Source organism: Tinamus guttatus, unplaced genomic scaffold (genome assembly GCF_059628265.1).
Source record: "Tinamus guttatus ecotype Peru unplaced genomic scaffold, ASM5962826v1 Tinamus_guttatus_pri_ptg000242l, whole genome shotgun sequence".
Lineage (NCBI taxonomy): Eukaryota > Metazoa > Chordata > Aves > Tinamiformes > Tinamidae > Tinamus > Tinamus guttatus.
Genome location: NW_028288776.1, coordinates 2,118,500 through 2,142,136, shown reverse-complemented (window position 1 = coordinate 2,142,136; position 23,637 = coordinate 2,118,500). Strand labels below are relative to the sequence as shown.

The following is a 23,637-nucleotide window of genomic DNA, read 5'->3' as shown; positions in this document are numbered from 1 at the left end:
TTAGGCAGCTAATGACTCATTCTGCCTCCTCAATTCAGACAGCATCTTTTGCATTACTGTTAAATAATTAACTCTCTCCTCTGTAGCACCTAGCAACTTTGTGGATTTGTTTTATAACTAATGCAAATGTTTCAGTCCATTAAATGATTAGGAGAGCACTCTGATGTTCACTTTTCCCTTTAGCCAAAGGTCCATCTCTGACATAAATTAAGCTACAAAATGTCAAACAAAGTTTTCAAACATTTGCAGATCATCTTGGGCATTACTGGTTAATGAATATAACACTGTGTTCTGCTGAAAATTTGGTGAAAAATTTGACTCAACATATTTATTGAAAAAATGTAATGCAATACATTGCCTATTTTCATGTATAAAACAAAAGGCAATGTATGCGGCAATTTTCAAGGGCTTTTTTGAATGTTTGAGCTTTTAGTTATACTAATTTAAATGCTGTTTTCAACCTTATTTGTCAATCACAGAATCCTGAATTCATACAATTATTAATGGACAGGAAAAACATATTTGCATGTTTATATACAAATGTGCATATTAGAATACTTTCTAAATAAACGGAGTAGAAATATCCCTGAGGATAGGAGCAAGCCATAGCTGAAAAAAATAAATAAATAAAATTTAACTTTGTATGAAATCCACAAAAGAAACCCCTTGTTTTCTTAGGTCTCACTGATCACAGTCTAAATACTTAAGAAAAGGTACCTCATAAGAGTGTGTATAGTTAATTTGCTCTCTGAACTTAGAGCACACGTAGTTAGGGGGTAGTGCCGGTGCCTGGCATGGGGGGCTATTGAAGAGGAGGTGGTCGCTCGCCCTTGGCTCTTGCTTGCCGTGTGCTCCGTCGGGCACTCCGGTCTGTCCAGCACTGCTAGGACACGGGCAGCACAGACAGACACGAGCCGCAGCGTTCCGCAGGTTCCCGGCACTGCCAGGAGCTCGCGGCGGCTGCCACCGCTGGGCTTGTTTAGGAACGACGGCCGGTTAGTTCCGTTAGCTCTTGCTCTGCCAAGGGCTCCATGACCTAAGATAATCTACTAACAGCCACGTTTTCAGACAGCCCTCTTATCTAGGAGCTCCATTTTCTGTGTTCTTCTCCCTGATATTATTTGGTACTGTGTGTAAAAACAGGGAGTGCAGAATAGCTGCAGTTGGAGGTAACTTCTGAAACACTAGCTTTTATCTTAAATATTAGTAACTCTTGGGGCTTTCTGTATTATTTTTTTTGAAGAAGAAGCTGGGATGCAAAAGATTGCTGTTTAGAACCTCTTTTGGATCTTTTGTTTCTTGTCAGTTTCCCACAGAGAACCCTCTTTTTAAGAAGTTCTGCCCTTGCTTTTCTCAGAGGCCTTAATCATTTCCCAACCACTGACAATCATGTGCTCACAAGATGACAAATGAGCAGATCCAATATGTTATTTGGGATACCGTAGAAGAAGATAACTGATTAGTACTTTTCTAACTGTTCTGGATATATCTGTTTTCCAGCTGGGGAGGTTTTGTGCTCATAGATGGAACCACAAATAGTCCTTACTGATTACTGTACAAGTTTACACTGCTTAAAAGGGGCCTTTTTGCATAAATATATGCATGCCCTCCCACAGTCCCCCTCCCGTTATCTGGATACTGCTGTAGGTTCCTCTGCATTCCTCTACACTTGGTTCTTTCTGTAAATCGATTGGCTTGGAAACTTTTTTTTTTTTTTCCTAATTGAAAAGTTTTAACTTTTTATAGGCAAAATATTTAAGGCAGTCCAAAAAAAAAAAAAAAAGGATATTTTTACTTGCCTGTTGTTATCCTACTAAAAATAGCCATGTGATTTATCTCAGGCCTTTCAATACTTCCTCTATTCATGTGACTGTGGGTTTATATTACTCAGTAAAAACTCAGCATTTCCAAGTTTGCTTTGTTTCAGTATGCAATAAGGAAATGGTAAAGTAAGAATGTGACTGTAATTTATATGAGATGATTCATACTGGTATCCAACTAATTTCTAAAATAGTGGACCTTTCCCCCTACCCTGGAGAAAACTGACTCTTTCAACTAGCAGCACCAAGGTCTCACTTCATGATAGGGTAGCTACAGAATTCCTTTATGGGATGGGCCAAAGGTTTTATTTGAAACGTACAATGGGGTGGAGAGGAAACAGCTTCACAAAAAAGAAAAAAGCGAGTGAGAGCACAAAATTTAGCGTCTCTTAGACATCTGAAGTGACACACAGCCTTTAAGTTAGATAGCCCTTTATCTTTTCCAAACAAGTGCTTCAGAACACTAAAATAAGCATCTTGTTCAGTGTAGAGGCTTCTTTTAAACATTATAACTTGGCAAATGTATTAAGTGAATGTTAGACCTAGTAAATGCATGGCCAAATGTTTATAATTTCATACCTTAGCAAAAAGGCTGTGAGAACAAGGGCAGAAAAAACTCCTAACTTTCTCCTTACAGTGGTTATACAAGGTTTACCAGAGTATTTTTTTTTGTTAATCTTCCAAAATGTTTTGCAAGGCAAAAGTTTCAGGATGTTAAAACACTGATCCATTTTGTGCCAGGTTTACTCATTTTGGCAAGACAGGAAGACTAAGTTGATACAGTTTGTGAGACTGAATAATCAAGGGGATCATATTTACCATAATCACTAGTAAAAAAGACAAGTGTCTGATTCTGCTCTTATTAAAGTCAAAGCAAAATTTACCTTGAATCTAGCCTATCATGAGACAAATATGAGACTGGTTACCAGTGACCATCTGCAAACTAAAATTTAGATTGGGAGATAAAATTATACTACTTGTTTCTAGAATATTTGACAACTGTGTCATAAAACACAGAAATGCTGCTCAGTTTGGGAGTGAAAGACTGACCTGAGGCAGGAAGCCCATTGAAACTGCGCATGCACAGACCATGCTGCGTTCGCTTTCATTTTCATGCTTTTTTAGGCCTTATCTCTGGGGAAGTCTCTCAAGATAAAGCACTTTCTATAAACTCACCATTTTTTTTCCCTTTGATGGTAAATGTGCTGTCCACATGTCCAAGAAGATGAGCTCTAGATCCTCTTGGGAGGTCATCAGAAACAACTGTTAAACCAGGACACAGGTGTTGAAGGTGCTATAAGTGCATCTGCCTTCCTCTTATTGCTGTCCTCTCCTAGTCAGTCCTAACAAAAAGAGTTGGGGACATGGGAGAGGAGAAGGGAAGGTTCAGGTTCCTAGAGAAGCTTGTGGTAGAGACCAAGAATCTCATTATCTGTAACCTAATTAGTACATCCAGTTACACTCTAATAATACCAAATAATTTTCAGTACTCACTGTAGCAAAATTACGACCGTTACTGTGTAGGATACTGGATCCAGTACCTTACTGGATACTGTGTGGCTATCTTCCACATGATGGTGCTGGAGATGTGTTTTGTGGTGGGGTCCTGTCCAGTGTGTACAGTTGGCAGGCTGCTTTTCGCTTCATTCTTTGCAGTGGAACAAGTCAGAGAACTTTGCAAATCCCATCTCTATTCTAGATATTGGGAGAGAGAAGAGCAAATGAGACAAGGCAGCCTTCCAGAGACAGTATAGCCTCCAGCTGTGTGGTTGTTGGCTGTGATTAAATCTGCAATTTCTCTCCAAATTTGCCCTCCACAGAGCTAGGCTGACAAATGAAATAGAAATAAAAAGGCACAAAATGCTTTGTGCAGCTCTGTACTGATTTACACTTAATGGACTTTTGGACAAATATTTACAACTGTAGAATTTTCACCTATGATCTTTGCATGGTAGCTCAGGTTCCCAGATTTCTTTGCGAGTAAAACCTATCCTACTTAAAACATTCACTGTTTTGAATACTCAGTTTCATACTTAATCACCTTGGACAGAAGGAGTGTTTCCAAGTGTTACGTATCATATTATCTAAAGTAAGTTTGGGAATTAAAATCCTGCAGCATAACTGGCTTTAAATTATTATTTTAATGATAAACTACAGATGTGGGCAGAAAGTTGTGAGCATGTGAAGTGCATTATATTGTATGTTTAGAACTCATTGATATATATCTTTCTAGAAAGAAGTTAGAAAAAATGTCCAAAAATCTCACGTCTGGCAAGTCCTCCTTAAAAAGTCCAAAAGCGTCATCAAAGAAACAGAAAGGTGAAAAGAAAGCTAAGGAATCCTCCAAAGGAAAACAAAAACAGAGTGGTATGTATGATGTTGCACGAAGGAAGCAGTAATCTGGTTTTACATAACAGATACCCTGATTATTTGGGGCCCAAGCATTTAATTGGATGTGAGAAAAAATAGAATATGCCACTTTATATTAACAACTGAAACAGCTGTGATTACTGATTATGATTTTGTAACCAAAACATGGAATATAACAAAGCAACACTATGATATTTACACTTTTTTGGTAGTTTAAATCTAATAGTTTGTGGAGTTATGGAAAGAATATTGAATGGGATCTTGGAAAGGTTAGTGTGTAGGCATAGAGAGATTCAAAAATTATCTTAGTGAAGAGAGCTAGCATCAGACACAGAGAAATGTCCTCAGGAGCAGGAGTTTAGGTCATCAGCAAGGTACAGTAGTAGATTTTGAAAACCCTCACCATTTAATTGAAGTGCATTTTATTACATTTTTCTGATACATAATGAGATATTACCTCAGTTATGCCATTTATAAAGTGTTATTATAAGTATAAAGAAATGTAAGCCAGTTTGGCTTTGCTATGTATATTTTTCCAGTCACTCATGCACATTCACAGAAAGGGTGAAAATAAACCCTTGCTGTCCCCTTGCCCCACAGGAGCAGCTACTTTCCTGAAGCCTGGTGTCTCTCTCTTTAAGCACCTTCTCCCTTCCAGTGATTAATACCTGTTGCGCTGCAGAGAACACCCTGCAGCTCAGTGCTAATCCCTATCCTACCTTGCTGTGGAGTTTGCAGACCTGTTTCAGAGGCTGGAGCAGCCCCCTGCCATCCCAAACAAGGCTGCCCATGGAGTAACATGTGCTGCTTTCTGCACAACGGCCAGTTCTGCTGCTGGATGTTGGGGAGCCTTGTCCATTTATCACCTCTTTACATGACATGTTTTGCAGGCTGAGTGCCCCAGGCAGATGCTATCAATAACTTTTCAAAGCACAAAAACTGCAGTGCACTCCGCAAAATGAGAGCTTTCTTGTGTTCAGCATCTGCTCACAACAAACATTAGTTTTAAAACTCTGTAGTTTTAGAGATATATTAGGACGTCCTTAACACAGACACACTATTTTACAAGGGTTCACTCTTTTATTGTGTTAAATTTGAATTGAACATAAGTTTTTTTTCTTCTTCACAGATTAATTTTAAATATGTATTACGTATTTCAGACACTGTCCTGACATGAAAAGGATGGTGTATTGATAGTTATTTAGGGAGAAAAACTACTGATTTAACATCATGCTATTATATTTCAGATAAAAAGGATGAAGAAGTTAATCTATCTATGGCTAGTATAGGTAAGTACTATTATGATTTAGGTTTAGAGTAATAGTTTTGTAGAACTGCAATGAAGGAAAATAAAGATCATTACAACAGAATTATAGGATGCATTTTTCTTGCATTTAGTAATAGTTAAGTGATTGAAAGAAAAAAATAAAATACTTTTATCATTTCTATGATTTCAAATCATAGTTTTTATTTAATCTTTGTCAAACAATTATTAAATCTGATGAGAAAATGTAGATCATTTGTTTCTCAATCATATATATCGATACACATTGATTCAATAAAATGAAACTTTGTGGAACAAAATAACATTTGACTGAAAAGTCACAAGATGTCAAACACTTCTTGCCCATTATCAGAAAGAAAAATGCATTTTTTTTTAAATGTGGACAGTGTTATGAGAAAAAATAGGACATTATTTGAATTGAAATATATTGTGCTACCTTCAACATCATTTTTAAAATATTTCTTCACATCTTTGGTTAGGCTTTTTTATGACCTCACTGTTGCAATTTTTCTTTATATATAATGTATAATTTATATTTATGTCAATGTAAAATTTATATACAGCTTACAGGGGCAGCTCAAAGAGTTATCTTAATTAGTTTTTAATGCTGCAGCTAAAAGCAATAATGCAGTGAACTGGGAATATACAAATCAGATCATTTTTAAAGAACACATAAATCACTCTTGCTCAAGTGAAAGCTGCACTCTGCAGTTAGGTTCACCCAAATGGGTGGAGCGTAAAGAATGGAATGGACAGTAAGTGATCCCTCAAATTTTAAAGTGTTACTTTCAAAATCATACTCACGATGATTGGCTTTAAGGGAGAGTTTTATCTCCACCTAGTGGTAAATCAAGTTAGATTTGTATTATTGCATAATAGTTAGAAACAGCAAAAAAGGCTCCTTTTGCTCTAATATAGAAATTTTTAGGTTACTAAGATGCACATATTTTAATTCTCATCATTGTTTTTAAATTGCATTTACAAGAATTGAGCAGTGAAGATCATTTAGACCCCATGTCCCACTCTGTCCTCTCCCTTATGCTGTCTGTTGTATTTTCCTTAGCTTTAGTGCATGCTTGTATTGTTTCATTTAACATTGAAAACTGCATCTCTGATATTTTTATTTTAAACATTAACATTTTTGAAGAAAACTGTATACATCTGAGTAAAAATAATTTGTCAAATAGGCTTCTTAAAAAACAATTACCACTGGTTAGGATTTTTGATGTATCAAAAATCTAATTTTTCAGTTTTACTCTAATTTCTTAAAGAAGTGTTTTTAAATCACCCTAGATCAAACCCTTTTGCTCAGTGTGTTCTCACATCCAAGCTGATAAATTAAAGAAGGATTGAGGTCTTGGACTCATCAGCTGCAGGGACTGGATGTCAGAAAGACAACCCAGGCACTCTGGAAACAAACCCGAGCCGGCTTGGTCTACTCTTACCAGTACCGAGATTGCGCCAGGTGGCCTCAGAGGTCTCTCCCAACGGCCATTTCTATGACATTCTGATTTTTGGAAGCATCCAGCATCCTGTAAATCACAGTAATCCTGGAAATCTGTGAGATATCAAAAGAGAAAGCAGTGTGATATTGACTACAGCTTGAGAAGAAAGCGTACTGGTAAACAGTGCATGCCTATTTTCTGTAGGCCACAAAATAGCTAGTGAGTGCCCAGTAAAGCATGCCTTGACTACTGCAGGTTGTGCCCGAGTGTCAATATTTCATTAACTTTAGTGGATGACTATGGCAGAGCAGGTGCAGTGGAGGAACAGCACTGAAAGGGTTTAAGGGATAAATGTCAGATTCATCGAACATTATGGATTATGTGATACGCTTATGCAGAGATTTAACTTTCTGGATGACAGAGATTTAAAGGATTTACTGTTTTGTCAGTTCTAGATGGCTTAGGTCAGAGATGTCTTCTCAAAACATGCATAGACAGCTGGTCAATACCATTATTTTAGATATATCTGCTTGAATTCAAATTAGTCTAAAGAAGAAAAAGAAATGCAAAGGTGCTATGAGTTCAGATAATAAATTAAATACATCAAGTAAACAAAGAAAATATAATAAAACTGAGAAGAGAGATAGAAAATATCAGCTATTATCACAAAACCAGTCAATTTTAGTACCTAATAAAAATCCCACATATAAATTTCTCTAAATCATTTCCATTTCTGAGATAACAAAAAAAATTTAAAAAGCACATTCAATGTAAACATCTGCTATCCTTCTCAGACAAAAGTATGGTGGCTTTCATGAAGAATGCTTGTACTTTTTGACTGCTGTGAGACATACAGTTTGAATCTGTGATTTCCAACCTTAGAAATCTTGCTAAACACCAGGCTTATCTTCCCCCTCCCTCCCCAAGATGAAAGAAAAGAATTAGGAGATGACAGTTCTGTCAACAACGTGAGTACTGCCTTAGGTATGCGAACACATCTTCAGCATTTACAGTAGTTAAGACAGCAACTTAATTCATGGGCGTAAAAGTCAACACCTGCTCTTTACCCATTATCAAAAGTTTGATAGCCAGTATTATTAAAGTAGATTATTTCCAGCTTGGAAAGATAAAGATGAAAGAAGGGTAAAGTTCTCCTAGAACTTGGCCCTATTGCAAAATCTTTAACATGATTTAAAAATGATAAATGTAAGACCCTCCATTTGACAAATTATCAACCTAGATAGCAATACGTTTTTCTGTAAGAGTTTTTTTTTTTTTCTCTGCATTCCCTTCCCTTGCTGGCTTTCAGTAGCCAGAACTAAACTGAAAATACAGCACGTGGTCTGAAGTTCTTCTAGCCCACTCACAGATTTAAAAGCAATGAAACCAGAGCAGACAACATTGAACAACTTTTCCTCTGTATGTAACTTGGGCCTATACAGAAAGGTCTGTAAACTTAAATTTTGAATAATTTATCCTTAAACAGGCAAAAATATTTTGAATAAAAGGAAAGACTTTCATCAATGAAAATTAAACAGGCCATAAGTTTGTCAACCTTTATATCAGCCTGAAACCACAAGGAGACCAGATTTGTTATTGTCACCCATCAAAAGTAGAAAATGTTAGTATAATTTAGACTCCCAGCCTTCCCACATAGAAAAAAAAAAAAAAAACCCAAACCAACCAACCAATCAAACAAACAAAAATGATCCCAGAGAGTCCAAGGCATTCAGGTAGGAAACTCTCACAATAATTCAGATGCTATTATTAAGCTACATGTTTATGCTTAAATAACACTCTGAATGTTTGTCATGCACTTTTGCTTTCTTTCATAGGCCACCCAGAAATCTTCCCCTTAGTTTTCACTACGCAGACCCAAGAAATCTTTAATTGCCGAGTTGATGAAGATGTCACAAAAGAAAACTGTTTCAAACTTATTAAAAAAGAGGACATCATTGAGGACCTGAAAGCAAGAGCAGCAGTTTCCGATTTCCATCCTGTTAAAAAAATTGTCCTAGTACGTAGTGTATTTCATTCTCACTTTAAGACTTTTTCCCCTCAAAGCATGCATACGTCTAAGGTCTGTTCTTGTTTGATCATTTGTAAACACACGAATGTTCTGATACCCAAAGCTCATGCACCATTGTCACCCCTAAGGGTTTCTCCTGGCTCATCACGCACCTTTTTACTGTCTTCAGATTGAACAATAAATGTTGATATTAGTTTCAGTTCTGTGAACTGGCAGGGGTTGACATATTTGGGCTTACCATGATTTATGGCCTACTTATTGAAAACTGTAAAAAACAGTTTCTTTTCCGTTATTACAAAATAGAGTCTATTTATGGTTTTAAATTAGCACGTGAAATTGCCAGTGAAGACCACAAGATTGACCACAAATGCTCACTTTGCACAATGACGTTAGCGATAGCTTTGCTAATAACAGGGTCATGTGTTTTTTGGATGCTACTTGCTTTCAATTTCCCATTAATTGTTTTAATTGAAATAGGAATATCCAGGGGAAGAACTTCTGGTAGTTTTTGATGTGGAACAGGAGTATGGCCAGAACTTCTATCTTGTTGCTACTGAAGAAGCCAAGGAAAACCTTCTGAAGGTGAGGAACTCCAAATAACATTCCAGCATTATTCTATCTAGAAATATTTCAGAATCTTGCCTCCGATATGCTGTTTGCGATTGGGCTTGTATTCATAAGCATCAAATGTGCTTGGCATGCCAGAATATTTCTCTGAAGTTAATCCAACCATGAAAAAATACATGTATCATGGTAAAAATACTTTTTTTTTTCCTCCAAAGGAAAACAGAACTTAGTATTTCATTCAGAGGGATCGTTATAACCCTCTGTTGCACTTTTAACATAACAGAGGCAGAGGGATAATTCCCTCTGCCAGCACCCGGGTATCCAAGCAAGAAATACAATGAAGATATTATAATGTAGTGGGCACCTCAAAATAATAGTATACATATTTTTCATAATATGTATGTGTATATTCTTCAACTCATACATGTTTTTGAATTCTAAATAACTCCAAATACATACAGGGCTCACCTTTGTAAAATATATCATAAAAGAAGGTTTGTGTGCTTTTTTCAATGTGACTCTGTTATTTCCCCAGCATCAGGGGGATTCATTAATAGAAAAGCAAATTGCAGCTTCAAGACAGGCCAGCCTAATATAGGAAATTGCTATATTTTTTTCTTTATATAATAGTAAGTAATATTTGTTGGAAAATTCTAATGCACAGATAAGCTGAATGGGGCCAAACTGTGCCCTTGGGTATGACTGAGTAGGGCCAAATTTATTACATTGTGACAAAAATAACGGCTGTGTACATTAAGATTGAAACTCCAACTTCTAACTCAGACTTGCATTTTAGTAACTAATTTTTCAGCGAGCAGTATTTTCCACTGTTTAATGTCGTAGCCTCCAGATGTAGCAGAAGAGAAAGAACAAGAAAAAGAAAAAGATGATGATGAGAATAAAGAGGGAACATTAGAAGAGTCTGTTTATAAACCTCCTGTCCGCAAACCTTGGGTTTCTCTTGGCAGTGAAAAGGAAGTTGAAGAAGAATCTGTTAAAGACACTGTTTCAAAGGTCAGTATCGGTGCATGTTATTCAAATGAATATCACAAAAATAAACTTAAAATAATTTCCTTAAAAGCCATAAAATTGAAAGTTGCCATTGCAGTTTTGCTTGGGGTCTTGTTATATTTCAAAAACAAAGCAAAACAAACAAAAACAAAATAACGAGAAAGATCAACTTTCAAGAAGGCTTGAAGGGCTTCAGGAACAACGTTTTATGAATGTCCCCTTTAAATCCTGCAAATAAAACAAGTGAGATTGTATTGAACATATTTACTTTTTAAGCTGTAAGATGAGAGTCCTGATCATCTTTGGTCATTAAATGTCTCTGCCACTTTCTGCTCAGTTTACTGTCTGGACAGATTATCCGTAATGATATTCTAGAGACCCATTTATATTTCTATTTAGCCTAGTGAACGTTGTTTCCTCATAAGTATTGTATTTAAGTAGTAATAAAAACTTACAAGGGCTGTCAATCTTAGAGTAAATTATACCAATTACAGTTATGAAAAGTTGACTTTACAAAAGGGTATAGATGTTTAGCTACAACTAAATATTACACAACAAAAATTTTAAGACCAAAAAGTAGATCCACTCACAGCTGTCATCTATCTTGTCATGCTTTTGGGGTCTCTGAGCATTCACTAACTCTTTGCTCAGGAAACATTACCTTTTATCAAAAATTAATCAAAATTTATCAAAATTACGAAGTTTTGATAGCTCTCATCCTCTGGACATAGTGTTTAAACTTACGAACACGTCTGAGTGTACTGGGGCTAATTCACAAGCTCTAAACTTGAGCCATGCTCACAGTGCAAGTGTTCTCTGTTCTACCGCGCTGGCAAGGGTCAGCCACTCTACACATACCTGTTAATGAAGGCTTTGTATGAAATGGAGCTTGGGCAGCAATGATACTCTTCAACATGACAAATCCAGCAATTATAATCTGCCATTGCCCTCTTCCCTCCTTTCCCACCTTCTCATCTTCTTTAAACATATATGACTATTTCAGAATGTAGAAAAATTCAGCACAGAGACATCCACAGAACTGTCTGCAATCATATGAATATTGCCATTTTACAGAATTGACCTTCCAAAACATTTCTCCTCTGCTAACTTTAAAAAATATATAAATATTTTCAGATTAAGTATTTGATTTCTCGAGTACGGAGAAAGTTTGGTGCACCAATTACATTTACTGATAAGAATGCTTCAAGTGTAAAAGACACTTACATTGAATGTACTTCCTATCAAGACAAAACCTTCAGCATTAAACTGCTGGAAAAAGATGTGGGTGCACAAATAGTTCCAAAAGTAAGAGAGAACAGTACTCAGACAAAATGGTAAGTGTGAGAAATATGTACCAGTTTATCTTATTTATTAATGCTACTTCTGATCTCACCTTAAGTTATGTAAATTAACACAACACCTCTGGAGCTATTCAGGTGCAAATCGTTTATAAGAGCAGAACTGAATGTTCTGTCTGCATCTTCTGTTTCTCTTCTCTAGAGAGGTTCTAGAAAAAAATAACACTAACATAATTAGAAGCTAATTCTAAAATACTCTTTCTTAAAAATATTTTATATATTGACTCACATTGAAATTTATTCTGATTGGTTAGGACCTATCCAAAAAATGCAGCTATACAGTATTTTCCTAGAGAGTTCTCAGATGAAGAGAAAGAAGAAAGTCTGTCATCTAAGAAGCTGAAAGAATTTATTACTTCAGTACTTTTCAGGTAAAGTAACTGCACCAGTGTACATTAAAGGCTACCTAAAATGATATAAAATACTAGTCTGCATTGAAGCATGTATGATTCAACTTCTGAGAAGTCACATTCGAATTCTTGAAAATGTTAACTGTACTTTTTTTTACAAATCAGAACGGAGATTGCACTGCAGCAAAATGAAATTATGAATGTTTTTGTTGATGACTGGAGAGCCCTAGCAGAAGATGAAGGCAGCTATGGCAGCAAGTCAGATATTTATCTTAAAGAATACCAATCATTTATAGATCTGCACTATCTCAAAGACAGAACCATTAGCTGTGTTTGCTGGCACCCAAACATTTATGGTAATGCAATTAAAATAATCATTTTTAATCATTCAGATTTGAATGACATGTATTATATTACAGCTATAAAATGTGCATCCTTCATGATGCTATCAGTTTTGAAATTAAAAAAAAAAAGTATGTTTCTCTAAATTACTCATTTGAGATGAAGGGAAAAATGCTACAGACAAGTCATTTGCAGAATTCAAAAAGGCCAAGCAACGTGTGCCAGTGGTCCCTCATGGTGCCTGGAGATTTTAGGAGGGGGAAATTTCTCCCTTTAAGTGGGACTGCAACTGTACTAGATCTGTGCTTTTTTTTTTTTTTTTTCCATGTGTCTTAAAATTTCTTTTCTTTTCTTTTTTTTTTTTTTTTTTCCCTTCTAACAATCAGGGATTATAGCAGAGTCAGCAACAGAGAGGCTTTCTTACGATGAACGAGTTGATCTTTCTGGTAAATTATTGTTGCAGAAATCGGTAATTCTTTTCTGGAGTTTCTCTGATCCTCTCCATCCGCAGGTACTTAATCAGAATTTTTAAATATTCCAACTGTCCAAATAACAAGAGAACAATCACTGGGATTGTATTTCTCAGTTACCTTTTTTTCCTTCCTTTTTAGTTAATGTTGGAGTGTCCTGAAGACATTTACTGCTTTCAGTTTAGTCCAAGTGATCCGAATATCATTGCTGGTGGCTGCTTCAATGGCCAGGTGTTTATTCTCTTTTAAATAATAAAATTAGATATAGCTTTCTATACTTTCTCATAGGAGCAAAAGTAAAGCTGTAACTTTACTTTTAACCTAACAAGCTGTAGTGCCACAAGATTTCAAAGACCCAAGATTTCAGAACAACTCTGATAATAGGATTAAGACATCTTAAGGAATACGGAGGTGTTCTTTCCAGTTTATCAGTTAATGGTTCATTTTTAAAACGGATATGAAAAATCTCTTTGCATTTTCATTCTGAAATAAAGGAAGTTCTCTGATCTTGTACTGAGTCCTCCTAATAAGTTATGTCTCATTATACTATAGTTGAACTATTACTGTAAAGTGATTCTTTGTATTACTGATAAATAGGTTAAGCAGTACGGAAGTTCTGGTTCTGTTTAGTTGTGTAACATTTTAACTAATTTCATCAGATTAAAGAGTCTGCCTTAAAAGACCTTATAAACTCTGGTAGAGAAAGCAAAGTTCCTATTTTTTTCTCTCAAGAAACTAATCATTTTTGAAAAATCCTTATAATCAAAATATAAAGAATGAAATAATTCATATTGATACTCATTCCTCATTGCAGGTTGTGCTGTGGGATATTTCTCAATATGAGGAAAAGCTGCGAAATGCAAAATCTAGTGCTGGATTCAAAAAGACAGCTGTTAATTTGGTAAATGGTTCTCTTCTAAATCTATAGCTGTACAACTGCATGCCTAGGATGAAAGGAAAGAAAGTGGAAATTTAGAATATAAATTATTAGCTAAATATAGCTGAAAGCATCCCAGCTCAAAGTATAGAAATAGGTAATCTCTGCAATGAGAGAACAGATAAAATTATAAGCAGACTGATGAGTTAATGAAACAAGCCCATTATTAAAGTATCATCTCTACCTGAATAGTCCAGTTTAATAGCTTTACATTTAGCATTTTTTGTTAAAAATAACACTGAAAATTATTCTGGAAATGTATGGACAGAAAGAAGGTACCTTGGAAGATAAGAAGAGGATTTCAGTGGAAAGGGAATATCAAGTGGGCAAGCAGAAGAGTCAATGGATGCGCACCTACGGAGACATACTGGAATTATTTTTAGAGCTTCATATGCATATTTTAGAGCTTTCCATTTTTGGAAAGGGCTCTGTATTAGACTCGTAGAAAGTTTTATAGACTGATATAAAATACGTGAGGAAATATTAAAAGTATGCAAAAGTAACCTTTCTTCCTTAACAGATTTACTACTGTGTCTTGAAAATACTCTAAAATATCTCTTTTTAAAACATTTCTAGCCATCATTTATACAGGCTCAGCAGTGTGGTCCAGAGCCACCTTTAGTGAGATACTGTGCAGTGTCTTCTATAGAATACAGCCATAGAGCAATAATAACAGATATACACTGGCTGCCAGATTTTTTTGAGGTGAGTTTTTTTTCTTTTTACTATTTTTTTCTAATTTACTATTTCAAAAATCATAGTGAAAATTAAGATAAAATCCTAATGTTTAAACTCCTTGTAGTAGATTTTCATTATTTCTAACTGCAGACCACTTATGTTTACTGTGCTTTACAACAGTGCTGGACTGTACTGTACTGTACTTTCTGTAGCTTTACTCACAAGTATAATTTCATTATTACACTCAGTTGAATTTCTACTATGGTTAATCCATTCAGGCCACTAAGAAATGAAATAAATAAGAACGATATTATAGTAATTTCCTTAATTTACCTAGGTGCTATGAACTCCCAGATTACATTTTCTGTCATATTTTTAAAGCTTCATGATATGTAGGGCCTATACTGCTAAAGGGTCCAAGATTATTATGAGCGTATTAGATGCTCATTTGCTACCATATTGATGCAATTTGCTCAAATTACTTTAAAATGTAAAATTATCTTTAGAAGGCTTATGCCTTCGAAACCACATTTTAAGACTTCACAGATATTACAGTCCTTAGCAACATGATCAGAAAAGTGAAGGAGAGGGTGCACATAAATGACAAAAAGAAAGCTGCTAAACTGTTCATTATTGAACTATCTTACAGTGATCCTAATGGATCCTAATTGGTACCAGATGTTGTAAAACAAAGAAAAGTTTTAGATAGCAGAATGCTCTTTTATTATTATTATTATTTTTGCCAAAGTAAAACAGAAAAAACTGTACTTGATAAAGAACACTGTTAAAGGAATTACTTTGTCAATATTTAACAATGTGTACTAGGACATACTTTTTGTTATATAAACACATTTAGGATGTGTGCTTTTTCACAGCATTGCAGTTTTTATGACACAGTGTCTAATATCAGCAGTTTATTATTATATAATAGTGAAAAAGTAAGCAAAATTATATGCAGATCCTAATCCAGCTTGGCCTGGTTGTGAGACTAACACTTAAACTCCAGGCAGGTGCTTCTCAGTGAAAAGAGAGTAGAAGTCACTCAAAAAAAATGTAGCTGAAACTTTGTTGCATAGTTGATAAATACAGTTTTAGCTAAAAATAAATATTTTTTTTGCATAAATGAAGATCACGTTTGATCAGGGCCTAGCCTGTCATCAGATGCTGTTTCCCACAAAGGGATATATGTTCCTTTAATTTTCCTAAATAAGTTAAAGAGAAAAATTGGTCTAAAACAATGACTGCTTGGTAAATGGTGATTCCTGTTAAACTGAGAACCCTACATACACAAGCTATGTTATTAGTTATACTTTTTGAAGGTACTGCAACAATGCCACAGTGGGGCCTGGAGAACAGAATCCCAAATGATAATTTCTGAGAGCTGATCTACTCTGCAAACCTGGCAAAGGTGCATCATTCTCACTACTCTTAGCTGCTTGCGATTAATTCCTCTAAGACTTGCCATTTAATCAGGATAAAAAAGTTACAAACCTGGCAACCTCGTAAGGGCCTGATTTGCAGTGATGCCAGTAAGTACTTATCCTGCTTGCTTGATCTAGAATTATAGGTGCTAGCAGGCACAGTGGAAATCAATTCACTTGAAGTACATTTGTAGAATACCTTGACTTTGGTTTTATATCTATTACTTAGTAAGTCCTTATTTTCAAATGCAAGTTATGCAAGTGACTTAATTTCTAAAAGGCCATTTTGTATGTGTTGAAGTAGTTGCTTAGCTGAGGATGATTTTAGCTCGTTTTTATCTTCTTTAATTATTATTACTGTTATTTTTAGGTCAACAGAATGGGTGCTACTTTTGAAAACAGAGCTGAAATTTGTGTGCAGCTTGTAACCTGCTCCCCTGACTGGTATATACAGCACATACTTTACAAGACATCTTCCATGTTCCTTTAAAAAGTTTCTTAAATGCAACTTTATCTTTCTGTACCCCTAATGTTCTATCATATACGCTCTGATTTTACTGTACAAAAATTAGGCGTGATATCTGATTTGGTTGTCTAGATTACCATATCCTTTTTTGAGCCCCTAGTAGTAGCCACAATCGGAGTCTGGATATTGAATTAAATGACTAAAAATTAAATGAATGAATTCGTACATTTTAGGCTGGCTCTGGCTGTATCTTATTACAGTAAGTTAAAAAGTGGATTTCAGCTCCCTAGAAGCTCTAAAACCAACTACAGAGAGCTCATGTCATTGTGCTGTTCACAGACAAGGAAATTTCACCCAGGTAGTGTGCAATTTTCCATAAGCAAGCTCAATGAATGCTAATTAGCTGCTTTAGTAAAGCTACAAACTAATTAAATGGTAAGTGAATGAATATAAGCTGTAATATTCAAAGGAAGAAATTACCTATTTAGTGGTTGCCTGCTTTTCAAAGTCTTTCTCTATTGCTGCATGCAATTTGAAGGCAAAAGGTTAAAAAATATTTAAAATGTGCGGGGAATTGCACCTGACTTCGAAACAGATAGGGAATAATATTATACTTTTATGTAATCACTTTTGTATTATGCAGCTCGATATTGTTCTGGGATATTCGAGGCACCAAGCTTCCCGTCCAACCTCTGTCTGAGAAAGCTAAAGAGGAGAAAATTATTGATGTGCTCCCTGACTTTCCTGATACTTTTAAGCATCTAGATCTTACCTGGAAACCTCTCATAAAGGTAAGGTGTACAAATTAGAAGAGCAGAACCAAGCCAAACTGTAGGTATGGCCAGAACTCAATAGTATTTTACTTTAATTCTTTTGTTTCCCAAACCTGTAACTTTTCCACAAAATTCATATTCTGGTTAATTTTCTATTGAGTAGGAAATGGAATATACTTCAAATTTTCTCTGCAGTTTTTTTAAAAAATGCAAAAGCTAACTCATAAGACCTTTAAGACAAATACTTTCTAAAAATTGTAGTAGGTGCAAAAGTAGTTGTAATAATAGCATATATTACCGTGTGCCTTTTCAACCACTGTGCTGTCTATTCCAGTGGGTCCCAAACTGTGAGGAAGAAGTGTGGTCATGGTCAAATGCAAATATCTGAAAAACAGCAAGGACTGATGATTGATGAAGTCTGATAATTTTTTGTGGGGAAAAAAAAATCTGTTATGTTGATAAAAAGGGGAGGGGGCTGCTGATCTATTCTGCTCAGAGTAGCTGCAGCTAATTCAGTCCTGAAAAGTGGGACTCCATGAACTGTCTTTCTGTCAGCAGCACAAGAAATTCTAAAAGGAAACGGTTAAAAACAGAGATACTGCAGACTTGCATTCCTCTCTGACTGCAAAGGAAGCAGCAAAAGCCCTTGGTGGAATATTAAGAATATGCTGCAGACTGAAGAGAGCTGTTCAATTGCAGCAGAAAGCAATTTAGTCTTGTACCTCGATGTCTGACAAAAGGAGTTATCAAATGCTCTTCTTGTTCTGATCAGATAAACCTGTGCAAGAGTGATACCAGTGTGGACTACAGTCCCATCAGAATTAGTCTAACAGAAGAGTATTATCATTACAAAACATCAGGTAATACTTTCATTACAGCTTATTGGAAAAGGATGTTTTTAATAATCTCATACACAAAATGAAGAATATACATGTCTGTGTGTACACACTCTAGACATGACTGTCTTCATCTCTCTTCTTTATATTCCTCTCATCTGTGAATCTTTTTAAAGACAGATAAATTGATGGATTATAACTTTCAGTTTATAATGAAGAATTGTATGCACTCCTTTTTCCAAGATAAAGTGCAATCTCTGAACAAACTGGTTGAACTTACCAAGGAAAGCCCATACGCAGAGATAAGTGTTCCTTCGGGCAAAATTCTGAAGGGGCTGGAGAACGTCTCCACCAACTTTTTTGTTGGAACTGAAGTAAGTGAAAGCAAACCTTTACTGCAATCTATTAATCAAAGATGAAAGACTAAACAATTAAATAACAGTTTTCAGAGTTGTATGGACTTACATGTTTTCTTCAATTATTAATCAAAAAGAGACATGTTTTTTTAATGCATTTTGCTCCTTGTTTAGAATAATAAACCTTGTGTTTGGTAGACAGTAAGTGCTTGTTTCAAGGGCAGAATTAGAAGACATTTCCAAAATACACTGAACTGAACTAACTACCATTGGAAATACAACAGGACTTTTTTATTACAGAACCTGTAGGATTAGTAATATTTTTGAGTGCTTTCCCAAATGCTGGGTGAAAATGTTATTTTACCTCCATTTCACCTTCTCAATTTATTTCTAGTTTTGGAAGCCTCAGCTATTCATAGCTCTCTGCCTACATACATGAAAAATGTAATCTAAAATTCCAACATCTTACCTAGCTTTGAGTTCATCCCCCCACCTTTCTGCTTCCAGTCAGCTCTTGTCCAAACACTGGGGGAAAATGTGTGCTGTAAATACAGAGTACCCAATTCTGCAGGAATGACTGCTTACATACATCACTATAAGCAAAGCTGTTTTGGCAGTGTGAAACTGAAAAAGAGTGACCCAAAATTTTACTACCTTTTCAGTAATGTTGGCTGCACTTTTTTTATTTTAATTTAAACAGAGTATATTTAATACTAGTTATAATAAAAGTAAGAATTAAAGTAAAAAAAAAAAAAAAAAAAAAAGCAAGTTTGAGATAAGTCACCAAGCTCTAACATTTGCATTTATTTCAATTTTCTGGCATCACAGGATGGAGAAATTATTTATTCTGACTGGAAAATGGAAAGAGATAGTGACTCAGGAAGACTAATTGGTAAGTTCTTAATACCTCTTTAAACCTCAAAATATCCCTAACCTTAAAATGTTTACAGCAGTATTCTGCCTTTTTAATATGCTTGCTTATCTCTTATAATGCTCTATTTCACTGATGACACAAGGATTCAGCAGTAAATCCTCGAAATAATGTGCAGTTTAACCGCATTTACAGAAAAGGAGAAGCCCCCTTCAGTATTACAGAGGCCTCACTGTGCGTCTCTTAACACTAGTCACACTTCACACAACCACATTTTGTGCAACATCTGAGGCAATCACAAAGCCTGTATACTGCAAGCAAAATGTTGAGGCTGGGATCCTCAACCGCCGTGCGCATCCTGCCCTCCTCTCTCTCCCTGCATAACCTCCAGTAATGGCCTTCATCACTGAAAGCACTAATTACATGCAATTGTCTTTTCCCGTTCTGTTAGGTAAGAAGCCTTCTCAGAAACACGCTGTCCATGATGGGATCGTTCATACAGTTCAGAGATCACCATTTTTTAAAGACATTGTTCTAAGTGTTGGACCCTGGAATTTTGCCATTTGGAAAGAAGGTCTTGCAGTAAGTTACTTTAAAGCATAATTGGTAGAGATAAAAGAGATAATAGCCTCAGAGACTGCATTTTCAGAAGTGCTGGTAAATCCTGAAGTCTGAGAATTTAGAAATAAATAGTCCAAGAAAAGCTGTTTTCACATCAGAAAAGCTATTTTAAAAAAGCATATTGTAAACTTGCCTTTTACAGAAGGAAGGAAATGACCTTCTCTAATACCAGCCTTGTAAAACTAGGGCTTCTCCACAAACTATTTCTGGTGCCAGAGAAACCGAAGAATAAAGGCAGTGTATGCTAACCAAGTCTGAAAAACTCCTATTTAGGATCCCATCCTTTCATCAACTGAACAAATAAAAAGATGGTTTTGAGTTTGTCATGTTTGTCAATCCAGGTTAGCTGCACCAGGTTTGCAAAATCTTAAAACCACAGGTTTTTATTAGTAGGCAGATAAATTACCTTAGAGCAAGAGTTAGGATCATTTAAACTGTGAATGTTGTCAAATGACAGGAGGTTGAAAATAGTGAAAATACTGTTTGACTTTTTTTTTTTTTTTTTTTTTTAAGACTGGACCAATCCTTCAGTCAAGCTGCTCAGCAGTAAGATACACTGTGGGGCAATGGTCCTTAACAAGACCAGGAGTTTTCTTCATTGGCAGAGAAGATGGAAATATAGATATTTGGGACTTACTGGAGAAAACTCACGAGCCATCTCAATTCCAGAACATCTCCATCTCAATGATCACTTGCATCAGACCCTGGATTGCCTCAGGTACATTGATGGTGATCACATTTTCCTATGTCAACACACTTTTTAAAACATACTATTCCATTACTGCAAAGCACAATTTAGTCTTCATGTTACACGGTGATAGATATATAACACATAAATACTTCTACAAATGTAACACTGTGCTGTGTGCAGAGATACATACGTCAGGCTCTGAATGTACTAGCAAGGCAAAATAGTTATTTTTCATTAAATAAGGTAATTGAAATAGAAGAACGAAAATCTTTCTTCTAGTTAAGTTTATTTGTTAAGAAAATAAGGCTGTATTTTTGCTGCAGTGAGCAAAACCAAAATGACCACAACAACATACAATGAATCCTTTGCAGCTCTTTGCCCTATCTGCAGTAAAAACTGATCAGTTCTTATATATTATCAAAATGCAGATATGTCATGTCTAGGTGGTGGGGACATATTACTGCTGGAATTTGGATTGCTTATATGTTTTTTGCTGTTAAATATCTTCCAGCAAAGCAGCATTTTTTAGCTGTTTCTGATGATTCTGGAGTACTGCATGTTTTAGAAATCTCTTGGACATTAAGTCACCCTTCCAGCAATGAGGTTGGTAACACTGCTTATCTCTACGAACCCATCTTACAAACTCCAAAACACACGTGGGCCTGCCTGAAAAAACTTGCCTTCAAATGAGCCATGACCAACCTGAGATCAGAATGGCCCGAAGCCCTGTTCCCAGGCGATCCCCCATGGCAAAGCTGGCTCTGGCAGAGCCTGGATAGGAGGTTCCCAAAGGAAACGGGCAGCTGGCAGAATTCCACTGCTGCTCCCTGGCTGTGGGAAAGCTGCAGTAAAGAGATCACCACTTTTGCCGTGTGAATAAAACCACCCAAGGGTTTCACTGATTTTTTCCTTCCTATAAATTTGGCACAATTAAATCTGTACATCTTAGCAGCTGCCTCTAGCTTATTTAAAACACATTTTGCAGACTGTTACTAACATTACCGCTTGTTCGTTCTCTTTGGCTAAGCACTAACTGTTGAAAAAAGACCATGTGAAAAAAATGGAAGCAAAATTTTTCATTTCTCCGTTTCCACATCACTTTCAGAAATTCTCCACCACCTCCCTCCAAAGACAATTTTGGGTTTTTACCTCATTCTCCATCCTAGCAGTCTGTCCTGATATCTGTTGTTCTTTTTACATCTTAATATTTTCATCCCATCCAATCCCAGTTATATATATATATATATATATATATATATACACACACATATATTTTTACCAGTTATCCCTATAAGTAGATTATAAACTGAAACTACAGAGAATCAGAGATAAATATAAAAGTAATATAGCAGCATTTTTTTCTTGTTTTCTTCATGCCCAAAGATAGGTCAGCCTGTTCTTGGGCTGATTTGGTTAAATCACTACCCTAAAACTGATTTAGTTATTTCAGTGCAGGTTGCTGAGGAGATTTACTTGGAGTCAGTGTAGTAAAAATTATTTAAATATTTGCATATTTGTATACAAAAATCAATTGCCTTCTATCCACTTTTTTATTATTTTGCTGTGAATCATTTGGCAAAATATACACAGAAATCTATATTTCTAATAAAAATGAACATTTAATGCCATAAAGATCATCAGGAAAAATTCTAAGTCTTTGTACTTGTAACAGGCCTTGTTTATCTTTGTATTAATAGCATACCAGTGTACTTCATTACTTCGAGAGAGAAGTTGAATATCAGAAGTATTATGAGCAACGGCAAGAGTTTCGAGCCAAAGAAAGAATAGAAATGGAGCTGGAGGCACAGAGAAAGAAAACAGTATGTTATATTTGGAGTTAGATAAACGTTTTTTGTCTATTTGGATACTTAAACGCACCTATTTTTGCTATTCAGAGTTTCCTTTGGTATTTTCAAAAATCAGGACGTGCACCTTTAGAATAGCCTAGCAGTGCCTTATTTCATACTTGCATTTTTAGTAACAGAATAGTTTGTCCTAGTTCATTCCAGTTCAACTCTTAGTCTAGCAGAACTCTTGCATTAGAGCCTATGGGCAGTTAACAACTCCAAATTTGCTTTTCCTTTCACTTACTGATCTTTCAGAAAGTTAACATTTCAGTAACCTTATAAAACATTGCTTAGCATTTGCAACTGAAATGCAGGAGAGATTCTAGCCCCTTACTCTTTATTCACATAAAGATTTTGCCCATTCACTTGTTGATGAATCGTTTAACAATAGCAGCAAACTAAGGAAATTGCAGTTTAATTATTACAACCCTAGAAGATACCCGTTTCCAGTCATTCCCAATAACACTGATACTATCTACTGAAAAGCAATAGACTCACCTGCATGTTTCAAAGCTGTACAAGAAATTATTGGCTAATTTTTCTGATTTCTCTTTTCCTTCAGACAGCAACTGCACCACAAAAATCTAGAGAACAGATGGAGGAGCAAGAAAATATGGATTATATGGAGTTTCTGGATCTAGAGAAGAAGATACTAACAGATCTAGGAATAGTAAAGGAATCAGAAGTAGTCTCCTCATCAGATGCATAGAGCACATTATCAACTTCAAAACCAGCGAGCATTTCTTTTCATCAGGACCACTTACTTTCCTTTCTTATGAGATTTGTATATATGTAATTCAACATACAATTTAGTAGGACATTTTTAGCTTCAGATATTGCAGGTATTTCAGAAATTGCACTTACTGTAGAGATTACTGTATCATTAACTTTGTTCATGTACTTGTTCACATGCATGGGTAGAGAACAACTGTTTCGGGCATACTTCCTCCACTCTTTTATTAACAGATTTTTAATGAAATTGGTTATATATGCATGTGTGTGTGAGTGAATATTGTTTAAATAGTCATTTAGAACTTTATAAGCTGTGAAAATGAAACACGACTTAGCATGCCAAATTCAGGCTCTGGTGTTC

The 23,637-nt window shown here is 35.6% G+C and overlaps 1 protein-coding gene across 1 annotated transcript; it reads left to right on the top strand.

Annotated features, from left to right (window-relative positions):
* The first annotated feature begins 709 nt into the window (after positions 1-709).
* Positions 710-23,312, top strand: DNAI3 (dynein axonemal intermediate chain 3). Its single transcript, XM_010222963.2, has 23 exons — positions 710-726; positions 4,054-4,187; positions 5,438-5,479; positions 8,756-8,937; positions 9,427-9,531; positions 10,360-10,530; positions 11,662-11,861; positions 12,140-12,256; positions 12,401-12,591; positions 12,964-13,088; positions 13,189-13,278; positions 13,862-13,948; positions 14,561-14,689; positions 16,454-16,527; positions 17,193-17,340; positions 18,095-18,182; positions 18,402-18,532; positions 19,343-19,406; positions 19,837-19,967; positions 20,520-20,724; positions 21,209-21,300; positions 22,395-22,517; positions 23,107-23,312. Exons 2-23 carry the CDS (start codon positions 4,070-4,072, stop codon positions 23,251-23,253), a joined length of 2,760 nt encoding a protein of 919 aa, XP_010221265.2. The 5' UTR covers positions 710-726; positions 4,054-4,069; the 3' UTR covers positions 23,254-23,312.
* The last annotated feature ends 325 nt before the right edge of the window (positions 23,313-23,637 follow it).

What these genes read in the sequence shown, in the direction of transcription:
- DNAI3 (XM_010222963.2), top strand. Translation starts at nt 4,070, where the DNA reads ATGTCCAAAAATCTCACGTCTGGCAAGTCCTCCTTAAAAAGTCCAAAA. An exon ending in TTATCATTACAAAACATCAG is followed by an intron (nt 18,183 to 18,401) that starts GTAATACTTTCA and finishes CCTTTTTCCAAG; the next exon opens with ATAAAGTGCAATCTCTGAAC. An exon ending in ACTTTTTTGTTGGAACTGAA is followed by an intron (nt 18,533 to 19,342) that starts GTAAGTGAAAGC and finishes CTGGCATCACAG; the next exon opens with GATGGAGAAATTATTTATTC.